We start from the raw sequence: 23,209 nt of genomic DNA, 5'->3' as shown, positions 1-23,209 counted from the left end.
ATGTTCTCTGTTTTCTTCACACATATATTTGTTGCTCTGTAGCCTATTAGTGGCTAGATTTCCCAGTAGTTTACTATGGCCTTTCCTTAAGCAAAAGGACAAAACAAATTCCAGAGCTCCAAGCCCTGGGAGGGCCCCAGTGCTATCTTGGTTTTTCCTGGGAACCAAGGTTGAGAACAACTCTTCAAGATACATTTCATAGGCAGAGCACAGCTAATGCTGATGGAGGGGCTCCAGAGAGGAGCCTTCACCTGGGGGGAAATTGCATCACCCCTTGTCCTCCTAATTGTTACTTTTTATCAATGATGCTAAACTTATCCTAAAACCTAATTAACCTAAAAGCTATCCAAATATCCTAAAACCTATGAAAATGTATTCACCCCTGACAGGGGTGGGCTTTTGTGGACATCTTTCCATAACTGTCCCTGAAGGTCTTCAAATTAAGATCCACTCCTTACTAAAATTATCTTGAGTTTCATTTTCCAGGTTGGGAAAAAGGCAATATCAAGACTGCAACTCCACAAGTACACAATCACTGTCGTCTAGTGACTCCAATCTCGACACCCCCAATAACTCACTTGCATTGATGGCCATCAGGTACAGCATCACAATTGGTCTGGTAGGACTGGTTATCACCTGACTTAAGAAGTTATCCTCCACGCATTCCAGGAATCTTCTGTGGTACTTTTCCAGTAGATGTCAGAGTGGTTGAAGTCCCCCAGAAGGATGACACCCTGCAGGCATGATGACTCCTGCAGCTGGAGCAAGAAGGCTCCATCAACAGGATCCCTGTGATGAGGTGGGCTGTAGTGGACACCAACCACAATGTTCTCTTTGTTGACTCAGTCTCCGATTTTTACCCATATGCTTTAGACCAGCTCATGGCTGTTCCTCAGAGAGAGCTCTTCACATTCCATCCATCTCTTGATATAGATGGCAATTGCTTTGCCCCTCCTTCCTCTCCAGTCCCTTTTAAACATCCGGCAGACATGCTCCAGTCACAGGATTTATCCCACCAAATTCCAGTAATGACAATAAGGTCATACTTTAGCAGCATGGTGGCTACAAGCCCCCTGGTTTTTGCTCATGCTGCATACATTGGTATAGCCATAGCCACATGTCTGAGGCTCATGGGCTGACTCCAAATGCGTGGTGTTATGACTGAATTATTTTCGGACCACTGCAGTATCACCTCTACGTTGTACACTGTTGGGAGAGTAGCTAATAATTGGAAAAGTACAAGGCTGTGTCTAATTCCAAGTCCTGCACCTGCAAGACAGCGTGTCCTTGGGCCTAGCTGTAGTATGATAACAAATAGTGATAGAGACATGAGAAAAGAGAGATGTAACCCCTAAGGAATGGGGAAGAGTGATGTTGTGGTGCGGCCAATGGATGGTGTAAATTACAGAATATTCATGATCTTATTACTTGCTGTATAAGTGTCTGATGCTCTCTTCAATAAACAGAACTTGCTGATGACTCATATTGAGTGTCCACATCTTCCCTCACCTGACAGTACACCAAGTGGCCAGAAGCTGGCAGGAGCAAGACTTTACATCACCCACAACCAAATAACAAATAACAGAAAGACTAGCTGCCAATGAGATTTAAAACCACAAAGCAGAACTGAAGATGATAAGAAAAGCAAAACAAACTGTCCTTGGAAAGATGAACTTTGCAGCTGACATAAGAAAAGCAACCATTAAGGTAAGTGAGGGTGTTACAAACCTTAAGTTAAAAAGTGGAAGTATTTTGAAAGGTAACAGAAATTAAGAACACATGCAAACCTTGAGCCAAAAACCAGTCTGACCTTGAAATAACTGAATATGCCTTTCTGATTCTCTGGTCTTATGGCCGTGGTAACAGAAAATATGCATCACTTCCTGGTACAGCACAGCTGTATAGGAATACCAATGTCTGTTATGAGACAGAAGGTCTTTGCCTCACCTGCTGCCTGCTACCCTGATTTGTCATTAACATTGCTACTTCAAGGCCCCAAGTGCTAGACAAAGCCAACTGAACTGCTCCAAGATTCCAGACCTACTTTATCTGTCAATGCAGGCCCTGGACCAAGGACAGGGAGGCTTCCCTAATAACTGCCTGGGTTTTTTACAGATCAGCATATTCATTCTGCCCTGGATGTCTCAGTCAGCTCATGCTGACTATTGGCTGTCACAAGATTCAGCACAGTCATTATATCCCATAAGCACCACCACAGTCTTATGCATCTTAATGCAGATTTCCAGATCTCCAGACTCAAAATAACACTGAATCACTCCCATACATTAAAACAAGTCTAGGAGAAATCATTACATCTTGGGCACGCGAAATTTTCAGCTGAAGCACTGCCACCTACTTGTGAACACTTGAATCATCCAGGCACTAGTCTGGTGACAAAAGCAGCATTTTTTTCTTGTGTTGTCTAACATAAAGAGCTTGCACAAACTTTTAGGTGATGTTTTCAGAACAGCACCCCAAAGTGTTTTTTGTTTCTATGCTCTCCCTGGTGGATGCCAGCTCAGCATTATCAAAATGCCTGCTTGGAGAGTGCTTGCCGCACTAGCGCGCAGACGTTAAAGCAGCCTATAAAGCTGTTATAGAGCCTTCTTAAGAGTTCATTAATTACTATTGTAAATTCTTATTGATATTGCACCGTTACTCATCATAGGGATCTAGCAGATCAAAATGCAGATTTAGGACGAGAGTTACAGACTTCAAAGTTGGTAAGTACTGACACCTCTAGCCAACATCCAGATCACACAGCCCTGAGAAGTCCATATGAATATTCCTGGGCATCAGTTCACACCCTTGTGCAGCTGCTAAAATATACAATGATCATGGCTTCTGTAGTGGTGAACTTGTATGTTTGTGCAAAGGAAATGATGTGTCAGATTGGTTACATTAAGAGTGAATCAAGAAGCTAATCACTTCCATGTCTCCAATTACATTTTTCCCTTGTAAAAAACGGGATAAACCACTACAATTCCACTGTATTTTCAAATATAATTCAAACTTGGACCTCTGATGTCTTTAATAGACAAACAGACTAAATGCCAGTGAAAAGGGATTTTAAAATCTGCACTTTAAGCACTGCAATTGTATAACCAGTCAGGACACAAAATTACTTGGGCACTGCTACCTCAGTGCATTACTGCAAACAAATATATATGAAAATCTCTTTCAGAAAAGAGATGGTAAAATAATTATACAAAAAAAAAATAAAGACCATCAGAACACTTCTAAATTATTAAAAGATCATGCACCACATGTATTTGGGATGTAAAGAGAGGACTGATTTTGTTTGACTTTTTTTTGCTTTACATCTGGATCACAATGGATTATTAGTGCAGGAAAGCTAAACATGAAAGCACTGAAATAACCACATTCCTCCTTTTATGTTTAAACGCATTTCCAACTCATATCTAGATGTTGACAAAATCAAATATTGATCTCTTCTTAAATTTCCAAGCTACAGAAGATAATTGTACAATAGAAAACAAGATCTAATACAAGATGTGGCAACATGAATTTCATGCTGCTTATATGTAGCCATTTAAAAGATAGGAAACCAGAAGGAAGTATGACTCATTTTGACTTTGGAGAGACATTTTCTTAACTATGTGTCTCAGTTTAGAGACAAATTTTAGGAGAAAACACACTGGAATGAGCATTTCCTCTAAAGAGAAGGGCTTTGATAATTCCATTTGCCAATGCGAGAAATTAATACCAGTGAGTGAAAGTAAAACAAAACCAAAAACAAACAAAGTGTTATAGATAAGTAATGTAATAGTTAGCTCTCACAAGTAAGAGATAGATATTACGTGCATGTTAAGATGTGTAGTGATGTTATTGTAAGATGTGCCCCAGGGTCCTCTTTCCCCTCCCCTTGTAATGGCTTTAGTGGTTGGGGCATTTGGGGGGAGGGCAGGCTTGTTAAGAAGCATGGCATGGGAATGCCTGATCTCCAATCAGTTTGCAAGAGAGCAGTCTCCACAATGGACAGTGATGAAGAGTTAACTGGCAGACTTTAGGAGGGGCCAGAGTTACCTGATGCACCACCAAAAGTATAAAAGGGGGAGCAACCATTTTGTGAATGAGCCACCTGGCTGGTAGTCACAGGGAGGGCTTCCAGCACTGTAATTTTTCCTTATTCCGTCCTTTGTTGAATTTTTTTGTTAAGGTTTAATAAACCTTTAAAATTTTGAAATTGAGCAGTCATTTCTCACAAAATCAAGCTGTTTATTAACAAAAAAAAAAAAAAAAAAAAAAAAAAAAAAAAGAGGTGTCTACAAAGCACAGAAAAGGATTGAATAAATGCTGGATATTGAAATTTCAAAACCTTAACCCCACCCTCTCACGTGGCCAGGAGGAAGAGATGGCAGCTGCCCCATTTGTCTCAGGGAAGGGGAGGAACAGGATCCTCAGGCAGAATAGATGGGAACCTTTTTGGCATTAGTCTCCTCAAAGCCAGCGAAGCTGGTGGGTTTTTGTGTTCTTTCTTATATTGCTTCAGCTTCCCTAAGGTCTCAGATTCATGACAGTGCCTCGCCAGCTCCCTGGCCAAAAAAAAAAAAAAAAAAAAAAAAAGCAAGCAGAGAGGATTCCTGGTACAGCCTCTACAGCCTCCAGGCTAGGGGAAGGAAAAAAAGGAAAACTTCTTGCTTCAAGCTAGCAAGAAAAGCTAATGCAACAAAAGGAACAATGCAACATCCTGGTTGACCAGAGCACCCTGGAAAAGGATGGTTTGAACAAAAGCCCTGCTGCAGCCCCCAGGGCTCCGTACCCCCCGGTCCATCTTCAAGCTACAGCAGACATTTCTGGGCATAAAGCAGATGATTAGGGAATAAAATATCATCATAAAATCACCCCAAGACACTGTGCATGAAAGGATTTATGTACTGCTTTAACAGCAGTGAATCAGATGCAATAAGGTAAAAATGACCATATAAAATTGGCTTTCACATTTATATATTAGCTTTTGCATGTTGTTATTGATCATAAGTATCTAGATAGAGTATAAATTATAACTCCTTTTGGCTGCTTGTTAATATAACATAATCTATCAGTTTAAGTATACAATCGCTAATAGAAATAGTAGTGTAATGAATATGGTATCTATGTATCACTTGTAGAAATAGTGGTGTGATGAACTTGTACTATAGACCTTAGCAAAACATAAGATCTTTTGAAAAATGCGTATATATGATTGGATTTTCGCTAATATTAAAATGAATATTATGTGTGTTGTGTTAGAAAGTTATGCTGTATTAATCCTTTTAAGTAGTGTGTTAAATACAGTTGTAGGCTACAACATAATATTAAAAAAAAAACTATGTGATGTAAGATACTTTTTCTAACTAGAACAAGGAATGAATAAGATAATCAAGAAATTCTTTGCATAGAAATAACAGCAACAAGGCACTAAAATACCAAAGAGAAGAATTATTGCCTCCTTATCAGGAAGAACCAGGCTCCTTCTACCTCCTTACAGACTCCACAGAGCCAAACCATGATTTACAAGATGAAGGGCAGGGGAGTTGACAATACAAAGAAAAATCCATAGTTTGAAAGGAATGTTTGTACCATGTATGAGACATATGAATGTGCAACAGGCTATTGCTTTTAAGGGTTAATCCTTTGTTAGCGGACATGCTTTTTTGAGGAAAGCATCCGAACGTTCATAATTCTTTGTATTTTTATTGTCCTTTATTATCCTAAATCTGATTGTCCAAATTCTTATTGGTCTAATTTGTATTACTATTTTTATAATTTGTATTACTTTTTTTTAATTTTTATATTAATTTGTATTACTACTTTTATATTTTTATTACTATTTTTATATAATAATAATATTTTATTACTATTAAACTTATTTTCATAATTTTGTGCTGAAACCCAGAATTTAACACCTCATTGCCGGGGCCTCAGAGGATTCCAAGTGAGGAAGGCATATCCTGCCAAGCTTGTTAGCCTTGCTCTGTTTCTTCTGGCGTGTTTGGGCAGATGCAGGTTCCAACCAGTGGACAAAAAGAGACAATAAAACAAAGAAAAGGGAAAAGGCTCCCTAAAACCGCAGTAAGACTTGTAGTGTGCATGAAAACCCAGAAAAGAAAAAAGGATTGGTAAGTTCTTTTTCAGGGGGCAGGTACGGAGCGGGGGGATGAGTATGTGTGTGAATGAGAGGTGGCTAGACCTCTCATTCCAGACCTGCTAAGTGAGAGCAGGAGTCTCCCATATAGTGTTTCCGTCTCTTTGAGAGAAAAACAGCCAGTAAAGAGATGAAGTGAGAGATAAAAGCAGTGAGAGAATCCCCCGGGGTAGCTGGGACTGGGTCCCAGGGGTTGGACCCCTTGGAGGAAGGGAGCAGAAAAGTTTCCTAGCCCAATCCACTGGGAAAGTAGGACAAAAAGGAGGGGCCCCTAAAAATTCTGCTGGGTTGAGGGATGGGAATGATTGAGAGCATCCAGGATTAAACCTGCTGGATTGAGGGATTAATATGTTGAAGAGCATCCAGGGTTGAGCAAAATTCTGCTGGATTGAGGATATGCCCAAGAGTATCTGGAGTGGGACAACACAGCTGGATTGAGGAATAAAAATGCCCAAGAGCATCTGGGGTTGGACAACAGAGCTGGACTGAGGGATACCCAAAAACATCTGGGGCTGGCCAGTAACTTCTGAGATTGTAACAGGTGATTTGAAAGTAAAAGGTACCTTATTGTTGTCTTGCTGTGTGTGAGAGTGAGTCACACACAGAATCAGCCCCAGCTTCCCAGGCAGGTGGGGGCGGAGGGGGGGCTGTGGAAAAAAGTGTATGTGACCCACAAACAGTCCATTGTTCCCCTGGGGAGTGTGGGGGGCCGTTGTGAAAGAGTGTGAGTTACACACAAATTAGCCCCTGCTCACCCCACAGGTGAGCAGGCACCAGAGGCAATCAGATTCAGGGCCCTTGCCAGAGGCCCAGGAATACTGAAGCCCAGAGGCCAACCCCAAGGTGAGGGGGGACCACATGGACCAGTGATTCTCTGGCAACAGGGGTCCACTTCAGGCCCTGAGGGTGTGAAAGAATGTGTGAAAGTGAATGAGAAATAAAAGTGAGCAAATGTAGATGAATGAAAGCATATGTAATGTAGATAGTTAATTTAAGCTTCACTTATCTCCTTGGAGGGAGGTGTATTGTATTGAATAATATTGTGAGATAAAAGAACTTTTGTGTGTGTAGTTGGAAGAAGGTGGTATTCAGAGCAAGTGACAAACAGAGGCAGGGGACAAATAGATAAGATCTTGAAAAATGGGACAGAAAACCAGTAAGATGGGTACAGGAAAAAAAAAGAGGAGAAAAGACAGTAGTTGATAGGATAGTATGCAGTAGTTGATAGGGAAAACACACAAACTATTGAAAAAGGGAAATTAACCTTAAATTGGTAAGCTCAAACTTGTGATGTAAGATAGTTTTTGTAACTAGCTCAAGGAATGGATAAGAAAATCAAGAAATTCTTTACATGGAGATAACAACACCAGGACACCAAGATCCTAAGAGAAGAATGATTGCCTCCTTATCGGGAAAATCCAGACTTCTCCCAGACTTCGAAGAACCAAGAAATTGATTTATAAGATGGGGTGGGGGAGCAGAAATTAAGCAGAAAACACCCTTTGTTTGGAACATGTATGAGATATATGAATATGCAACAGGCTATTGCTTTTAAGGGTTAATCCTTTGTTAGCAAAGCCTGCTTTTGTTGCAGAGTGCAAAAAGCACCTGGACGTAATTCTTTGCTTTTTGTTGTCTTTTATTGTCCTAACTTTGATTGTCCAAATTCTTATTGCTCTAATTTTTATTACTACTTTATTACTATTAAACTTCTAAAATTTTAACACAAGTGAATGGCGTTTTTCACAGCGCTGAATAAATACACACTGTTTAGTATGGTCCCTCCTCAGGTCTGCCTTTTTAGAGCATGCACATTTCTTCATTGTGGTTTTAGTCCATTCTTATCATCACCTCTAGTTTTTGGGTTTTGGTCCATACTGTCTTCAGACGGTGAGTGCTGATAGTTGGAGCAGGAGTCCTCATCATATGTTCATTGGATATTATCCCAACCAAGCAGGCATTTTAACACAAGCATACTTATATCAGCTATTTCACTACTATATCTAACAGAAATAAAACTATATTTTTATAGCAAAGTTACTTGAACATTATACATATAGCATCTATTTTAATATTTACAAAAAGCTAATAATATAATATATATCTATAACAGAGGGGAAAAATGTAGGGACCCTTGGATGGGTGATATGCGTCTACCCAAGCCCTGTCGCTTTCCCCATCTCCCTGGTCCCAATACACACTTCTTTCTCTATCTCTTCTTTCTCTTTGCCTTTTGAACTATTAAATAAAATATATAAATTTTTTTTGGTAGCAGCATCTAACCTCATTTGGCTTTAATCTCATTTTTGGGTATATTATGAACCTTCCAAGTTCTTTCTGGTTTATACACAGAGGTTTATTTATTTGGTTTATACACAGTGTTTTCTTTGCTTTTCTGAGTTTAAACCAGATCACAACAAAGGGGAAAATGTTTGACAGCTGAGAGAAGATTTTTATTTGGGTTTCTGTTTTGGTTAGTTCTTGCTGCCATTGTTGTTGTTTGTTTGCCCTGTTATTACATATTAGTAAAGAACTGTTATTCCTTTTCCCAAATCTTTGCCTGAAAGCCCCTTGATTTCAAAGTTATAATAATTTGAATGGAAGGGGGTGATATTTTCCATTCCAAGGGTGGTTCCTGCCTTCCTTGACCGACACCTTTTTTACAAACCAAGACAACTCTCTTACCTTCCACTCCTTCACAAAACTATTAAGCACACACAGGGCTTTGATTCCTTGGAAAACTAGTCATTTACTATTTATTTTGTAACAACAATTTGTTTGAATTTCCATCTCTAAAGTCCCCCAAAATGCCACATTACACAGTAATACCTATATTGATACAACACAAAGATTCTGTGATGTTTATAAAGCCTTTTAAACTGTACTAGCAAAACTGTTTTGTTAAATTACGTTTTCCAACTCATCAATCCTTATTATGCTATACTATTCAGAATGCTGTCACACTATTTTGCCGCACTAAATGGTTCAAATTATCTTGACAATAGCAATGTAAGGAATGCTGCTACCCATATATTGTTATCCAAAGTAAAAGCTGACAAATATTTAGACCTCTTGAAATTATAGATTTTAAATATCAGAGGTACAAAACTTTTAAGTCATTAAATACCGTAGGCCATCATAAAAGGATGGTAAGGTTCGGAAATCCTTGTCCTGTATCATTTAAATGTGAATATTAAAGAATGAAAATCCACTATGAAATTACAGGGTTATTAATATAGACTGGCATAAACTCACTTTATGTTATTATGCTTTTAAACATCAATCAGCCTGAAGAAATACCTGAAATAACTAACTAATTTAAAGACTCAATCAAGTACCTTCAAAATAATCATATGAAAAGTGAAATAAGTTTCACAGACTCAGGTATAATCAAAATCACTGTAAATTTATCAAATCAAAATCAGAGAAATTTATCCAAATCAAGGAACATTATTTTAAACACAGATACGTTTAATACAAAAGAAAAGTAGAGCACAAATTTTCAACAAGGAAAAAATAAGCTGAAAAAACACTTTCGAAAATCAATTTTGCCACTCACTTTGCTTTTTCTAAGCATACCATTTTCACACCAATTTTCAAATTTCAGTCAAAAATCCATTGTATGCCCCATGGATTCTCTATTTTACCTCACTGTGGGAGACAATTTTTCAGAAAACGTTTCCAAGAAACATATGGTAACTGTACATTGACAGCATTAAATAAAAGAGTGGAAAACACAAGAATATATAAATATCTATCTATATATCGATATATCACTCTGCAACAGCAGAAATCACTTTTTTGCAAGACCCTGGTCACAGTTCTTCCCCTTCATATATTAATGCTAGGCAATTCTCAAGACATTACATCAATAGGAAAAAATGTAACTCACCCTTGCATCAATGAAGCTCATCATCTGACCTAAAGTGCAATTTTTCATCATTTAATCCCTTGCAAATGAAACAATACCAAACTTCAAAGCCATCATCGTATAATGAGCTTTGTTGATATTTTGACTAGTTACAGACTTTCTGCTAAGTAAATAATCTTTTGGGGAGGCTAATGAAGTGTAAGAAATTAAAGGCCAATCCAGTCACTATTATTTATGGATTTATTTTTACACTCTTTTTCAGTATGAAGATATACAGCATTACAGAATCTTTCAGTATCAATTTCTGTCACCAAACCCACAGCACAGGTTTAATCTTAAACAGATAGCCTCTCAAAGATAAATGAAGTAAATTCATATCAATCAGACCTGAAAGATGTTTTCACCAACACCTCGGGGTTGTCCACTGGTAGTAGTTCATCTGCTAAAATTTCTTCAGGAGGTCTCAGGTCATTGATAATGGTCCGCTTTGGCCTTTCCTTGAAGTTGCTGTTCAGCCCACCAATAATGGCGCTCCACAAGCAGTTTTGTGATTTAGACCCTGAAAAAACAATGAGAAGGAAAATAAATTCATAGGCTTATTGCCCAGCATGTCAGAATTCTGAAAAATAAAGGTGGTCTGCTATCACTTTACCTTTGCATAACCACAGTTTGGGAAAACCTAAATAAAAATTCAAAGTGGAAATAAGCACAATGGGTCATTCCAAATGCAAAAATGTAATGCTTCCCATAAAAATATTTTATTACATAACATGAGGCTTTCACACCTGTCCTGGGTTGTCCTAGTGTCTCTGAAGTCAGCAATTGATTTTAATTAGGTAAAATTTTCTGATATTTTCCCAGCTTTCAAATCAATTATCCAGTGGACCTAATACATGGATTAAGGGTTACTTTTTGATGCAATACACACTAAATACACAAGATGTTTCGAAACCAATCAGAAGAGCTGTTATCCCATGGGTCAAGAAAATAAATCACGAAAACTATCCTGTTCTAAGCAGCAATATCTGCTGCTGTGGACAGGAGCCAGCAGCACTTTTTTTCTGATTGTCTTAAATATCTTTTTTTCACACAGTCTAGATGTTACAAAGACAGAAGATCAGCAATAATTCTTATCTATTTTCTCCATTCCATAATAATGTTCAGACAATTTCCCAGGTAATCAGAAAAACTCCATACTCTTTGCTCTTAAATGTGAGCAGCCACCTAATGTGCAAGAACTGTATTTACCCAGAGTTACAGGTAGCCTTGAGATTCTGTGCCATGCCCTGTAGCTGTATTTCTAGCTACAATAGCTAGAAATATAACCTCTCACACCATGTAGTCCAAAGCCTAGTAATGGCTACACAAAACCAGCAGAAATATATGCAACATCAACACAATATTATTATTCAAGGGTCTGTAATGTTATGGCTGTTCTTGGGACAACACTTTAGCAAACTTTTCTGTCTAACTATCAGGAGACACATTCCAATCATCCAAGACTTTCATTGCTGGGACTGAAGCCCCTTTGCAGAGGACAACTCCGGTGAATTGACAGCACCCCACTTGACTCACTACATACATCACAAACACACAGTCAGAGAAGATTTCCCTCACCAGCTTGTCCCCAGGTTTCCCACAGCACACGTGGCTCCCATGGTGATCAACATTATGACAGCTGAAGCTGGGTGGTTTGAGGGAGGTATCCCAAAAAAGAAATCCCTGGGTTTCTAACCCTTACATTCTATGCACCCATTAAAATACTCATATTTATTCTGAGGTCTTCTCATCCTTCACTGGCTCTTGCAAGAGTCTCTGGGTGACTGGCCATCCTCACCTCACTGGACTATGGCCCAGGTCCTCATGCCCTTATTTATGCAAATGGTCTGCACCAGATCATATCTTGTTGCCTGGGGCTCTCTATTTCCTCTCACCCATGGCACAAGCTGTAAATTGCATGCCAGGTTACCTGCACTAGGTATAGTCCTCAACAGTCTTTTCTTTCTTTTATTAAGCATACCTGCTTATACATTAAAAGGGAAATTTCAAGAAATGTAACCATTTCAAGAAATTTAACCACTACCCTTATATACCAAATTATCACAAGTAACAAACATAGCAAAATTCAGGCTAAGATGATTGCCATAGGGCAGAGTACAAGACTACTGATTCTTGTGCACAAGTGCTTAAATAATTACCAATACAGAAAAGGATTCTCAGAAGTTAATTATTGCCCAGTTGGTTGGTTATCCACTACTCGTTTGAAGTAAGAATGGTGTATCCAATTTTCCTAACCTAAAATTTTAACAGCAAAATAGGAACACCCTAAAACAGTAATGTCATTTACAATCATAGCCTTACACCGTGTCCCAGGTGCAGAATCTGGCATTTGACTGGTTAAACTTTATATGGTTGCGGATTTTTCAGCCCTTTAATTTGTTGAGGTCCCTCTGCAGGGCCTCTGCCCGCAAGGGAGTCAACAGCTCCTCCCAATTTAGAGTCATCAGCAAACTTAGTTAATATTCCCTCAAGTTATGCATCCAAGTCCTTAATGAAGAAAACTGGGCTGAGGATTGAACCCTGAAACACCCCACTAGAGCGGTCACTAGTCTGATGTTACCCTGTTCCCTGTAACTCTTTGTGTCTGACCTGTGTGCCAGTTTCTTATCCATCTTGTAACATGATTATGTAGTTGTATGCTGGACATTTTGTTGTGAAGGACCCTGTGAGAGACAGTATCAAAAGCTTTGCTGGAATCTGGAAAGATTACATCCCCTGGCTTTCTGAGATGAGCTAAGTGGGTTACCCTGTCATAGAAGAAAGTCATATTCAACAAGCAGGATTTTACACTCACGAAACCATGCTTGGCTGTGACCAATGACTGTATTTCCTCCAGATTTTCAATACTCCGCAGAATAATCTTTTTAATTACTTTACTAGGCACTGAAGTGAGACTGGCAGGCCTGTAGTTTCCAGGGTTCTCCTTCTTGCCCTTCTTGAAAATCAGGACAACATTTGGTAGCTTCCAGTCATCTGGGACCTCACCAAATTCCTAAGACTGTTTAAAAATCATCAAAAGAGATTTGCAATGACATCAGCTAGACCTTTGAGGATGCTTGGATGAAGGCCCCACAGAATTTTAGGGACCAAAATGAAACAGCAGGTCCCACACAAATTCAGGTTCAGCTGGGAACATTCTCACAGCCATGGTCCTCCAGCTCAGGGCACTGAGAACCCCTTGGTCCACCATCCGTGTTGAAGACAGAGGCAAAGAATTCATTAAATACTTCTGCCTTTTCCATGTCACTGTGAGATGATCATCCTCATCCTTCAACGGGCCAATGTTATTTCTACACTGTCTTTTGCCATTAATAAATATTTTAGAACTCTTCTTATTGTCTCACGCTTGCTGGCCCGCTTCAGCTCCAATTGAGCTTTGGTCACACAAATTTTCTTCCTACAATGGCAAGCAGTATCTCTGTATTCTTCCCATGTCACCTGACTTTGCTTCCACTGGATATACACCTTCTTTTCTTTGCCTTATTTCCAGGACAAGATCCCTGTTCAGCCAAGCCAGCCTTCTGCCTTTGCCTGCTCGACTTCCAACAGGGTATGCCTACCTCCTGTACCCTTAGCAGATGATGTTATAAAAGTAATGAGCACTGATTGACCTCAGCACCTGCAAAAACATTTTCCCAGGGTATTTTACATACTAATTCCCTGAACAATCCAAAGTCTGCTCTCCACATGTCAAGTTGAAGTTTTGCTGGCACTTTTCCTCCCGTCAGTGGAGATTTCAATCTCTTAGTCACCGTGGCCAAGATGGATGCCAATCATCACTTTTCTCATTAGAGCCTCTCTGTTGACAAGCATCAGATCAAAGAGGATATTTTTCTGAGTTGGAGCCCTTAGGACCTGTTGTCATCCAGGCTTTTAGCAATCTTCTGGCCTGGGCTGGACCAGCTGTGTGAAGCTCTGAGTTGGTTTAGGCCAAATAGAAATCCACTATAAGGACAAGAGCAGTTGACTTGAAAGTGTCCCTTTGTTCATCAAAGAATAATTCATCAGTACCATCATCCTGGCTAGGAGGTCTAGTAGATTCACATGATGATATTAACATTAAATCATGTTAATAATATTAACATTATTTGTTTATGCCTTGATTCTTACACAGATACCCCCCGTTGTGCCAGTGCCAACTGTGAGCTCCACACATTCTGACCCTTCTATTACAGGACTCATCCCAGCAGGTTTCAGCAGTTATGCCAGTGATATCAAATCTCTGGGATTGGGCCAAAGCCTCCCCTTGTTTGTTCCTCATTCTGTGTGCATTAGTGTAGAAACATTTCAGGCATAGTACAGTGTAGCCAACACCTCATTAAACAGATTGAGAGATCCTATTAGTCCACAGTTGCTTCAGGTTTTTGGCACACCATCCCAATGTTTATCACTGGCCAGTCTGGTATTTTCTCTTTTCTCCTTCCATGCTCGTTTAAAGCTCTTTCAACAAGATCTACTAACTGCTGTGCTAGAACTCTTCTTCCCTTCTGAGAAAGGTGCATCCCAGCAGGTGGCAGTAGACCAGGTGTTGAAGAGATCATCCCATGGTCAAAAAACACAGAATTTTTCCAATTACACTGGGCTTGGAACCAAACATTGACCTGATGCATTCTTATCAATATTATTCCTTGTTATGAGAAGGACCAAGGAAATCACAGCCTCTGCTCTTGTTTCCTCAACTAATTATCCCGAAGTCCTGAAGTCTCTTTCCATTGCCCTCAGACTGCTGTTATTTTATTGCTGGTGACTTGAACAATCAATAACAGATAATAGTCAGAGGGTCTTGGTAGACTGGAGAGTTTTCCAGTGATGTCCCTTATCCTTGCCTGCTGGGAGACAGAAGACATCCATGTGAGTTGGGTCCAGTCTGTATATCAGTCCCTCTGATCCCCTTAAAAAATGAGTCTTCTATTACAACTACTTGTTTTGCCTTCTTATTTGGGTTCTACTTTGGATTTTCTAGACAATACCTCATTTAAAACTTCCTTTCTGGACTGTACATTTATGTACCTGTGTTTCAGCTGATGTGGGCTGATACCACATCACTACCGAGATGGTGAAGAGTCTGGAGGGAAGCCATATGAGGAGTAGCTGAGATAACTTGGCTTACTCAGCCTAGAAGAAGGGGAGATCTCACAGCCGTCCATAACTTCCTCACAACACAAAACATAGGAGCAAGCACTGATCTCTTCTCTCTGATTACCAGTGACATGACCTGAGGGAATGGTATGAGGTGGATGTTTAGGTTAGCTGTCAGGAGAAAGTTTTTCACCCAAAGCGTGGTTGGACAGTGGAACAAGATCCCCAGGGAAGTGGTCAGAGCACCAAGCCTGCCAGAGTTCAAGAATGCTCTCAGACACACAGTGTGATTCTTGGGACTGTCTTGTGCAGGGCCAGGAGTTGGACTTTGATGATCCTAGTGGGTCCTTTCCAACCCATGAAATGCTATGATATCATTGTGCATACTTTCTCTGCTCTTCAAACCTTTTTTTTCACGTATAAAACACACTGTATAAAGTGATCATCGCTACCCAATAAGTTGGTCTTATCTGGGATATAAGTTCCTGGCAGAGCTAAGTGCCTCCAAAGAGATTTTACATTGGGAGTCCTACAGGTTACTGTAGAGCATTTTGTACATCTCACAGAACCAAGTTTAAGGCTTCTGGCCATTTCAGGTAAGTAGATGCACATACTCTTACTAATTTCTCTTTTAACATTGTATTAGTTTTCTCTACATTTCATGAATGCTGTGGGTGATACGGCATATGTAATTTCCTCTCAATTTACAAAGACTTATAAAGCTTGTGGATCATATTTGCTGTAAAATGAGCACCTCTGTCTCATTAGTTCAATTTACTCTGGTATCTCATATTCAGATATAACTTCCTCTAGCAAGGCTTTACTACTCATGTGTCAACCCTTCTTTTTGGAAAGGCTTCTGCCCAGCCTGAGAGATGATCAACTGTCACTTACAAGTAGGCCTGTGGTCTCAGAGCTCAGTCTGATACTGGAGAATTTCTGGTAAGCTGGGCAGTTATTTATGATTCATTCTGCAGCAGCAAAAATTCTTTTAGCCACCCATACTTTCTGTACTGGTTTAGCTATTGCTTCCATCCTTCCATGGGCTTTCTCGTGAAATCATCTAGCCACACTGAGGAAGTATTTCTTTGGCAGAATTGGTTTTGCTCCAACTGACCATAATTCCATCATTATTTTGAGTTGCCTTCCACTTTTCCCATTGGCTTTTCTGTTGGGCAATCCTTCTCATAAGTAGTCTTCTGGTGTCTTAAATTTAGCCATTCACTCTGGTCAGCCATCAGAGTCAATGTTACATTGCATCAGAGGAGCCTCTGCAGTTGCATCAGCTACAGGACTCCCTGTTTCTGTAATGCCACTAGCGTGGGCTGGTCAGTTTCTACAGGTAGCTTTACTGACTTACTGTACATTGCATATTTCCTCTCCATTAAATATTCTTTTCTTGCTAATGTGAAAAATCTCTGTTCTATCCATAATATTCCTGATGCACGACAGAGCAAAGGTGTGATGAGAACGGCAAAGCAATGATCAGAACAGAAATACAGGGAATGCTAAGCCTGCATCACTAGAAATATTCCTGATACAACTGAGATAACGTCTGCCTGGGAATGGTCCAGACCCAATGCGGTATAAGGAAAGGATTCAGAAGCAAAGAGCATTTCTGCATTTGCTCACTGTGAAAATCTTAGAAGATTTTACTTTATGCAGTTTTTACTGTGGAAATTCTGCATATTTATCCTACATATATGTAAATAAGAATTTTTGTCCATATGGTCTGAAATCTTCTCAACACCTTGTTTATTCAAGTTTATTAATAGTAATAAGTTTTTGGGTGAAACCATGTATGAATTAATAAAGCTGGGGAAATGTCTTAGTTTGGAAAGACAGGTGTCTGCTAAGGAAGGCAGGAGCCTCCCCTGGAATGGAAAAATGTAAACCCCCTCCCTCCAAATTGCTATAAATTTGAAATTAAGGGGCTCTCAGGCAAAAATATGGCAGCAGGAATAACAGTTCTTTAATAGGGAAGAAAATAAAATTATAAAATAAACAATACAGTAAACCAAAACAACACTGACAGAGTCAGAATACAACCTGACACCCTGTTGGTCAAGGTGTTGGTAACAGTCCAGTTGGAATTGTGGCTGCAGTCCTCCTGGCATGTCAGGTGCGGTTGTGTTGGGTGTAGTCTTCCTCTGAAGATCCAGTGGAAGAGGCAGCTGCTGTTCCTCTGGGAAATCCAGTGGAGAAGCCATGCTGGTGTTCCAGAATCTCAAGATTAAATCCCGTAGGAATGCTTGGCTCCTCCCTCTGGGCAGAGCATCTCACAATGGGATGCTATAGGTCTTATCAGTCATACAGTGACATTCAGTAGCCTGTTATCAGCAGATGTCTCCCCGGAGGGAGGATTGGTTGTGGAAGAGATAAGGAGAACTCTCCACTTAACAGAAGACAGCTGCCATACAGATGGCAAATTGAATACATCTTGCCTTGCAATCTGGGACAGGAAAAAAGATTAATTTCTTACAAAAAAGTCACAACCCACACCAAAGATGATTTCTAGTATTTTCATAGATTTCTCATACCACTGTCCCTTTAGATATGCTTATTCTCCAGCCACACTCTGTGGAGACCCTGAGAGGCATTCCCTGGGTTAGAGAGACACAAGAAGCTTCCCTCAAAAGCTCTCCGGATCCCATTGGCTCCTTTCTTTGAATCTATGTTCCTCAGCCACTCCTTCCCTATTCCCCCATTGGCCCTCATCTTTGTATTGCCCCAGTACCACTCGAGAGCCCCTACCTCTTGATACACAAAAACCTGGACTCTCCCCATGAGTGTGCACTTGGACCCTGAACATCTTACTGTGCAGCTGAATTAAACATCTGTGGATATTATGCAAAGGCTTTTTTTGCTTCCTTACCCCAGATTTTATTAGCAGCTATTCCAGGTGCAACAACTCTCGACTCTTGTAGAATGAAGTCTAGGCTGATTTTCATCTGATTAGATGAGACTGTCAGCATGAAAACTACGGATATTTACTTTATTCTCCTAAATGGGTGACACCTTTTGACTTTCATTGCAACATTTTCTATTTTTTTTTTTAATACCATGCACATTTTCCATTCCAACCTGGAAGCAAATAAATCTCAGTAAATGGTATAGCAAAGTGCAAGTAGTTTGTAAGTAACAGCTGTTCTTTCAGAAAGACAGCCTTTACAGGCAGGAGACATCATCCTGTAATCAATCCACTACGGGAAAATATTCACACGCTCTCTGTACTTTCTTGTCCAAGTAGACAACAAAATACTAGGCCTAGACAAATTTCTTCAATTTCAAAAGTTTGATGTTGTATTGTAACTGCCTGGAAAGTTCAAAAGCTTCAAACTGCAATTATTAAAATATCTTCATGAGTTCTTTGATTAACACAGATCACTCATATTCAAGTTCAATATATGCCCACCTTATAGGCAGGTTACTTTTTTTAGTGATTGCCTCATTAAACTATTCCCTACAGTTTGCCACCGTTTTCTACAGAAGGTATCCATTTCACCAGTATGCCACCTCAGTCAATTTAGCTTTCCAATACCCTTTGCCTAACTCCTAGTACAATGCAAAAAAAACCCATACCACTTAATAGCATTGATTCAGCAACACTGATAGACAATAACAAATCATCTATATCTTGCCATTAAGCAGCTAAGAGTCTGTAACAAGCATGTCAGGGGTTTTTCACACACCAGTAAAGATATTCTTTCAAGAAGACTACTTTTTTAATCTGTCAAAGGGCAGACAAACTTAACTATAAATTTCACACTTTTAATAAGATGGTCAGTGTTAGCAAGAGGAAAAATACATTAGATAAGGGAAGAACACAGATACATAGATGAACTTACACTGGATACACAATCTGGATAAACTCTTCAGTAATATCATCTCTGAAAACTCCAGCAGCTTTTTCTCTAAGACTATGATATTAGATGTTTTATAAACTTCCCAAACACAATCATAAAAATAGATTTCTTTTCATGCTTATCCATCTTACATTATGAGATCTTGCCAAAACCTGGCTGCAGTGTCAGTTATGGCCTATCATTTAATTGGTTTCACTTTTTATAAATGTGTTCTTTCACAAGCCATCTCCTTAAACGGAAGGTTTTTGGAAGCTTCTTTTCTGTTGATAAATCCTCTTCTGATTTGGTCATGGAAAGACTGAATTTTCTCCTTCCACCATCTTTTTGTGGACTTAGCTCACCATGACCACTCAGTCTTGCCTCAGAGAATACGTATCTTTATATCCCCTTTCCATCCTTATTGAACCTCTTCAGTATCGATTTATTTTTTCACAGACCATATGCAAAAATCCAACATAGCCTCTTCTTGCCTGGTCACATATTAGTGGATGGTTGTGACACATCCCTCATATAAATAATGGACTCTCACATATAAAGTCCTTATCTACCTGATCTTTCACTCCATAAATTCCGTATGCCCCAGCTCTCCAAGTTCACAGAACAAATGTCTCTGGTCACACAAGTTTTAGGCAGCTCTCATTTCCAAGCTCTGCCATGGTAGTCTTTACAGTGTGAACAGGATAACCTCTTTGCTTCTCTGGACATACAGACACACACACACACACACACACACAAATCTCTTGGAATTCCCAGTTGTGAGCAGCATGTGATTGATCTGTAATTGCTTGCTAAAATCCTGAGAATGGCCAGCAGAAAAGTTGTGAATCAGAAGATGACAAAAGAATAACTATATAAATATATAGACATTCTTCACAGCAAGAGAAGTAGAAAAGTTCTTTTGGCTTCTGGACTATGACTTCTTTTTTTTATATTTTTTAACCTTGAAGTGTCTGGGCTGATTTTCTACACTTGTACTTTTTGCAGTCATTGCGGGAGGGCATGGTTAGGACATGAAGGTTATTCTATACCATCTCACATTATTGCCAGGGCTGGGGGAAAGGACTTTCTTCTGGGGAGAAGAAGGGGGTTCCCTCTAAGGGAGCAAGTGTAACAGCTGGAGCAGTGGAATAACACTGGTTCTTAGCTGGAGGGACCAGTGTGAATGGCACCAATCCTGAGCTGAAGGGAGTGGTCAGGATGATGTGGTGTGGCTGTGGTCAGGTCACAAGCTCCATGGTGAGCATTTTTGCCTGTGAATCACTTTCTTTTTCATACTCTTTTATTATTAATATTGTTGTTACTGTTAATTTTCTTATGTCATTTGATATAGGGAACCTATAACTGAACTTATGCAACTACAATTTGCTATGTAATCCAGTGTGTTAAGAACAGATAATCCTTTGCTATGCAATAACAGGACTTCCCCTATAGTTTAAAATTGATAAAGCAGGAACTAGTCCTCGAAAAACCAGTAAAAGCTGGATCTTTAGTTTGGACTGTGGCCAGAAGCCTTGAATGATGAACGGACACCAAGAGAGCCTGCACAAGGACTAGTTTCATCCAGAGAGCATTGTCAGGATGACTATTTATTTCATCCAGCAACCCCTGCCCAAGACCACCAGAAGAAAGCAGAAGATAGGGTGCAAGGGCAGAACGAGGAAAACCTGATTAACATACGAAGCAAGAGTAGGTGGGGATAGGTCATGAATATGTATAGGCGATGTTGAAACTTTCATGAATATGTATGATCTTAAGTACATATAAACAGAGTGTCTGCTCTGTTCCAAGGCACATGTTTTTGGTGCAAAGATTCCCTCATGTGCCCAGTGCTGAATAAACATACCTACTTCACAAACCCACTGGTTGTGGAGTCTCGAATTCTGCTTGTCACATTGCTGTTTCCAGTAAATTGTTCTTATCTCAACCCATGAACTTTGCCTTCTGGGCCTCCAGCCACTGGGGGAGGAAGAGAGGGAGGGAAGGAAAAGGGGAGCAAGTGGGAGGCACATGGTTCGGAGAATCTCAGTAGGGGCATGAAATTGGGGGCTAACATTCCTTAACAATGACAAAAGTAAACCCCCTCACACATTTCTCCTAGGGATAAATACACATCTGAAAACCAGGTCCAGGTCATATTTCTGTGCAGTGAATCTAACTTGCAAAGATGGAAATAATAAACAATGAGATTTTTAGAATAGGAATCTTCCCATGTAGGCTACTGTGGTGGGTTGAAATAGCTTGGGTTTTAGTTGACCAAAAAAACCCACCAGGAATGGAAGTAATTATTCATACACTTTGGACCTGATTAGCATGAGAAATTTGATAATCAGGATGCCTTGGCAAGAACAAACAGAGCTTTGAAGTTTTCAAGAAGATTGAATCAAGAAAGAAGTTTACATCAATACTTCTGCAAGCAAGAGATGTTGCAAAATGTGTAAGTTTATGTGATAATTAACCCAATCATTGTAGTAAAAAATTATCAACCTTCCTAGAATAGTATATAAGCATATGTAATCCACAATAAATTCAGATTCTGACCACCACCACTCAGTCTCCCTGCCTCTCTCCATCACCAATATTTCTCTCTGTAAAGAACATTACAGCTTCCTCCATGCCTGGCAAAACCAATTGCTGCCTGGCTTTGAGAACTGATAGACTGATTAGCCAATTAGAGGAACTATAACCGCCTCTATGAATACCATATTTAAGGAAGGAGAAACCCTGAAAGGTTCTCTCTAGTTCCTGCTTTCTGAAAAAGAGTGGAGGCCCTCTCTCCCATCACTCCACTTTCCCGCAGGGCCAGGTCGGACCCTCCCAGCAGGCTGCTGGGTGGGGGGAGGAGAAGCCACTGGGTCTCCTGCTGCCTGGTTTGAGCCCCCATGGCACAGCTGCTGAAATCCTGCTGCCAAGAGCCACATCCGCAGCCTGTGGGCCAGGCCAATCCCTGCCCCACAACCGGGCAGGGCCAGGCTGGGCCACAGCACAGCCGCCAGAATTTCTGCTGCCCGGAAACCACCCTGCTGCTGTTAGACACCATTTGGCTAAGACTGGGGGCAGCTCTGCCACTCACACAGGGGGCAGCCCCACAGTGACTGGGATGTAACACATCCCCTTTACAGTCCATGAGACCATTCCAATATTGATACTTATTCTGTAGACTTCTCATCTTCATTGGCTCTTGGAGAGTCTGTGGGTGACCAGACACCCCTCTCCATGGCCAGCACCACAGGATGTTAGGCAAAGAGTTAGCAGCAGTTCACAGCCTGCTGCCAGGGCATAACCTGAATCTTGCATCGCAGCTGCACTTTGAGCTACCTGCACTCGGTATAGTCCTCAATAGAGAGACTATTTTGCCCATCTAGAAGAAAGGATGCAGAACAAAAATCAAGTGTTTGTGCTATTTCCTACATTGATCCATAAGCAATTGCTGTCATGAGATGCCAGATACCCCAGTCTGATTAACACAGACTTGGATAAAGTGCATGATTGTAGGGGGATACAATATAAGAAAGTGAAGGCAGTATAGAAAGTAATTTTCCTCCATTAAGAAGTTGCAGCTGAGCTAATTATTAGAGAATAGGAGCAGGCCTGATTTTAACAGGCCACAGCTGTAGCCAATAATAGGAGTGTTGCAAAAGAGTAGAACTGGAGTTAGTTGGCTACTGTGAGGACAAGGAAGAGTCAGTGCCTAGAGGAGCTGCTTACAAGAAACATCAAGGAGCAACCACATTCTAGCAATATGGAACCCTTGCAATGTAATGACAATAGAACATGTAGTGAGAACACATGATGAAATCTGAGTGAAAATCTGCAGAAGCAATTTTCTGCAGTACTTTCCTTGAGGCTTGCCTTCCCTTCCCTTCCATTGCCTTGCCTTGCCTTCTCTTGCTCCAAAAATAAACTCACCATCTGAAACAGACCACTGAACTGCCTTGGTCTGGTTCAGATCAGCAACTCATTATTTTTGAAATACTGGCTTGTCTATCACATACAGCTCTTATATATAGTCACCAATTATGATGTAGCCATATGTATGTAGACATGAAGTCATATCACTCCAAACTAGCCTCCTTGTGCAGGGGTATGAGGGCCACCTCCATGAGGCATGGGTTGCTGGTACCTGGTCAAAACGGCACAAAGGAGCCCTAGCAAGTGGCTGTGCTCAGTGCTACAGAGGAAGGCAAA

General features: G+C 40.3%; 1 protein-coding gene across 1 annotated transcript in view; it reads right to left on the bottom strand.

Moving 5' to 3' along the window:
- PDE1C (phosphodiesterase 1C) overlaps positions 1 to 23,209 on the bottom strand; it is a 259,982-nt gene that overhangs the window by 213,030 nt on the left and 23,743 nt on the right. The window contains exon 2 of the mRNA XM_074541825.1: positions 10,407 to 10,578. Within this exon, the coding sequence (XP_074397926.1) occupies positions 10,407 to 10,578 (172 nt within the window). The remainder of the gene's footprint in view (positions 1 to 10,406; positions 10,579 to 23,209) is intronic.

Source organism: Zonotrichia albicollis, chromosome 1, assembly GCF_047830755.1.
Source record: "Zonotrichia albicollis isolate bZonAlb1 chromosome 1, bZonAlb1.hap1, whole genome shotgun sequence".
Lineage (NCBI taxonomy): Eukaryota > Metazoa > Chordata > Aves > Passeriformes > Passerellidae > Zonotrichia > Zonotrichia albicollis.
This window is presented reverse-complemented; position numbering and strand designations above follow the sequence as displayed.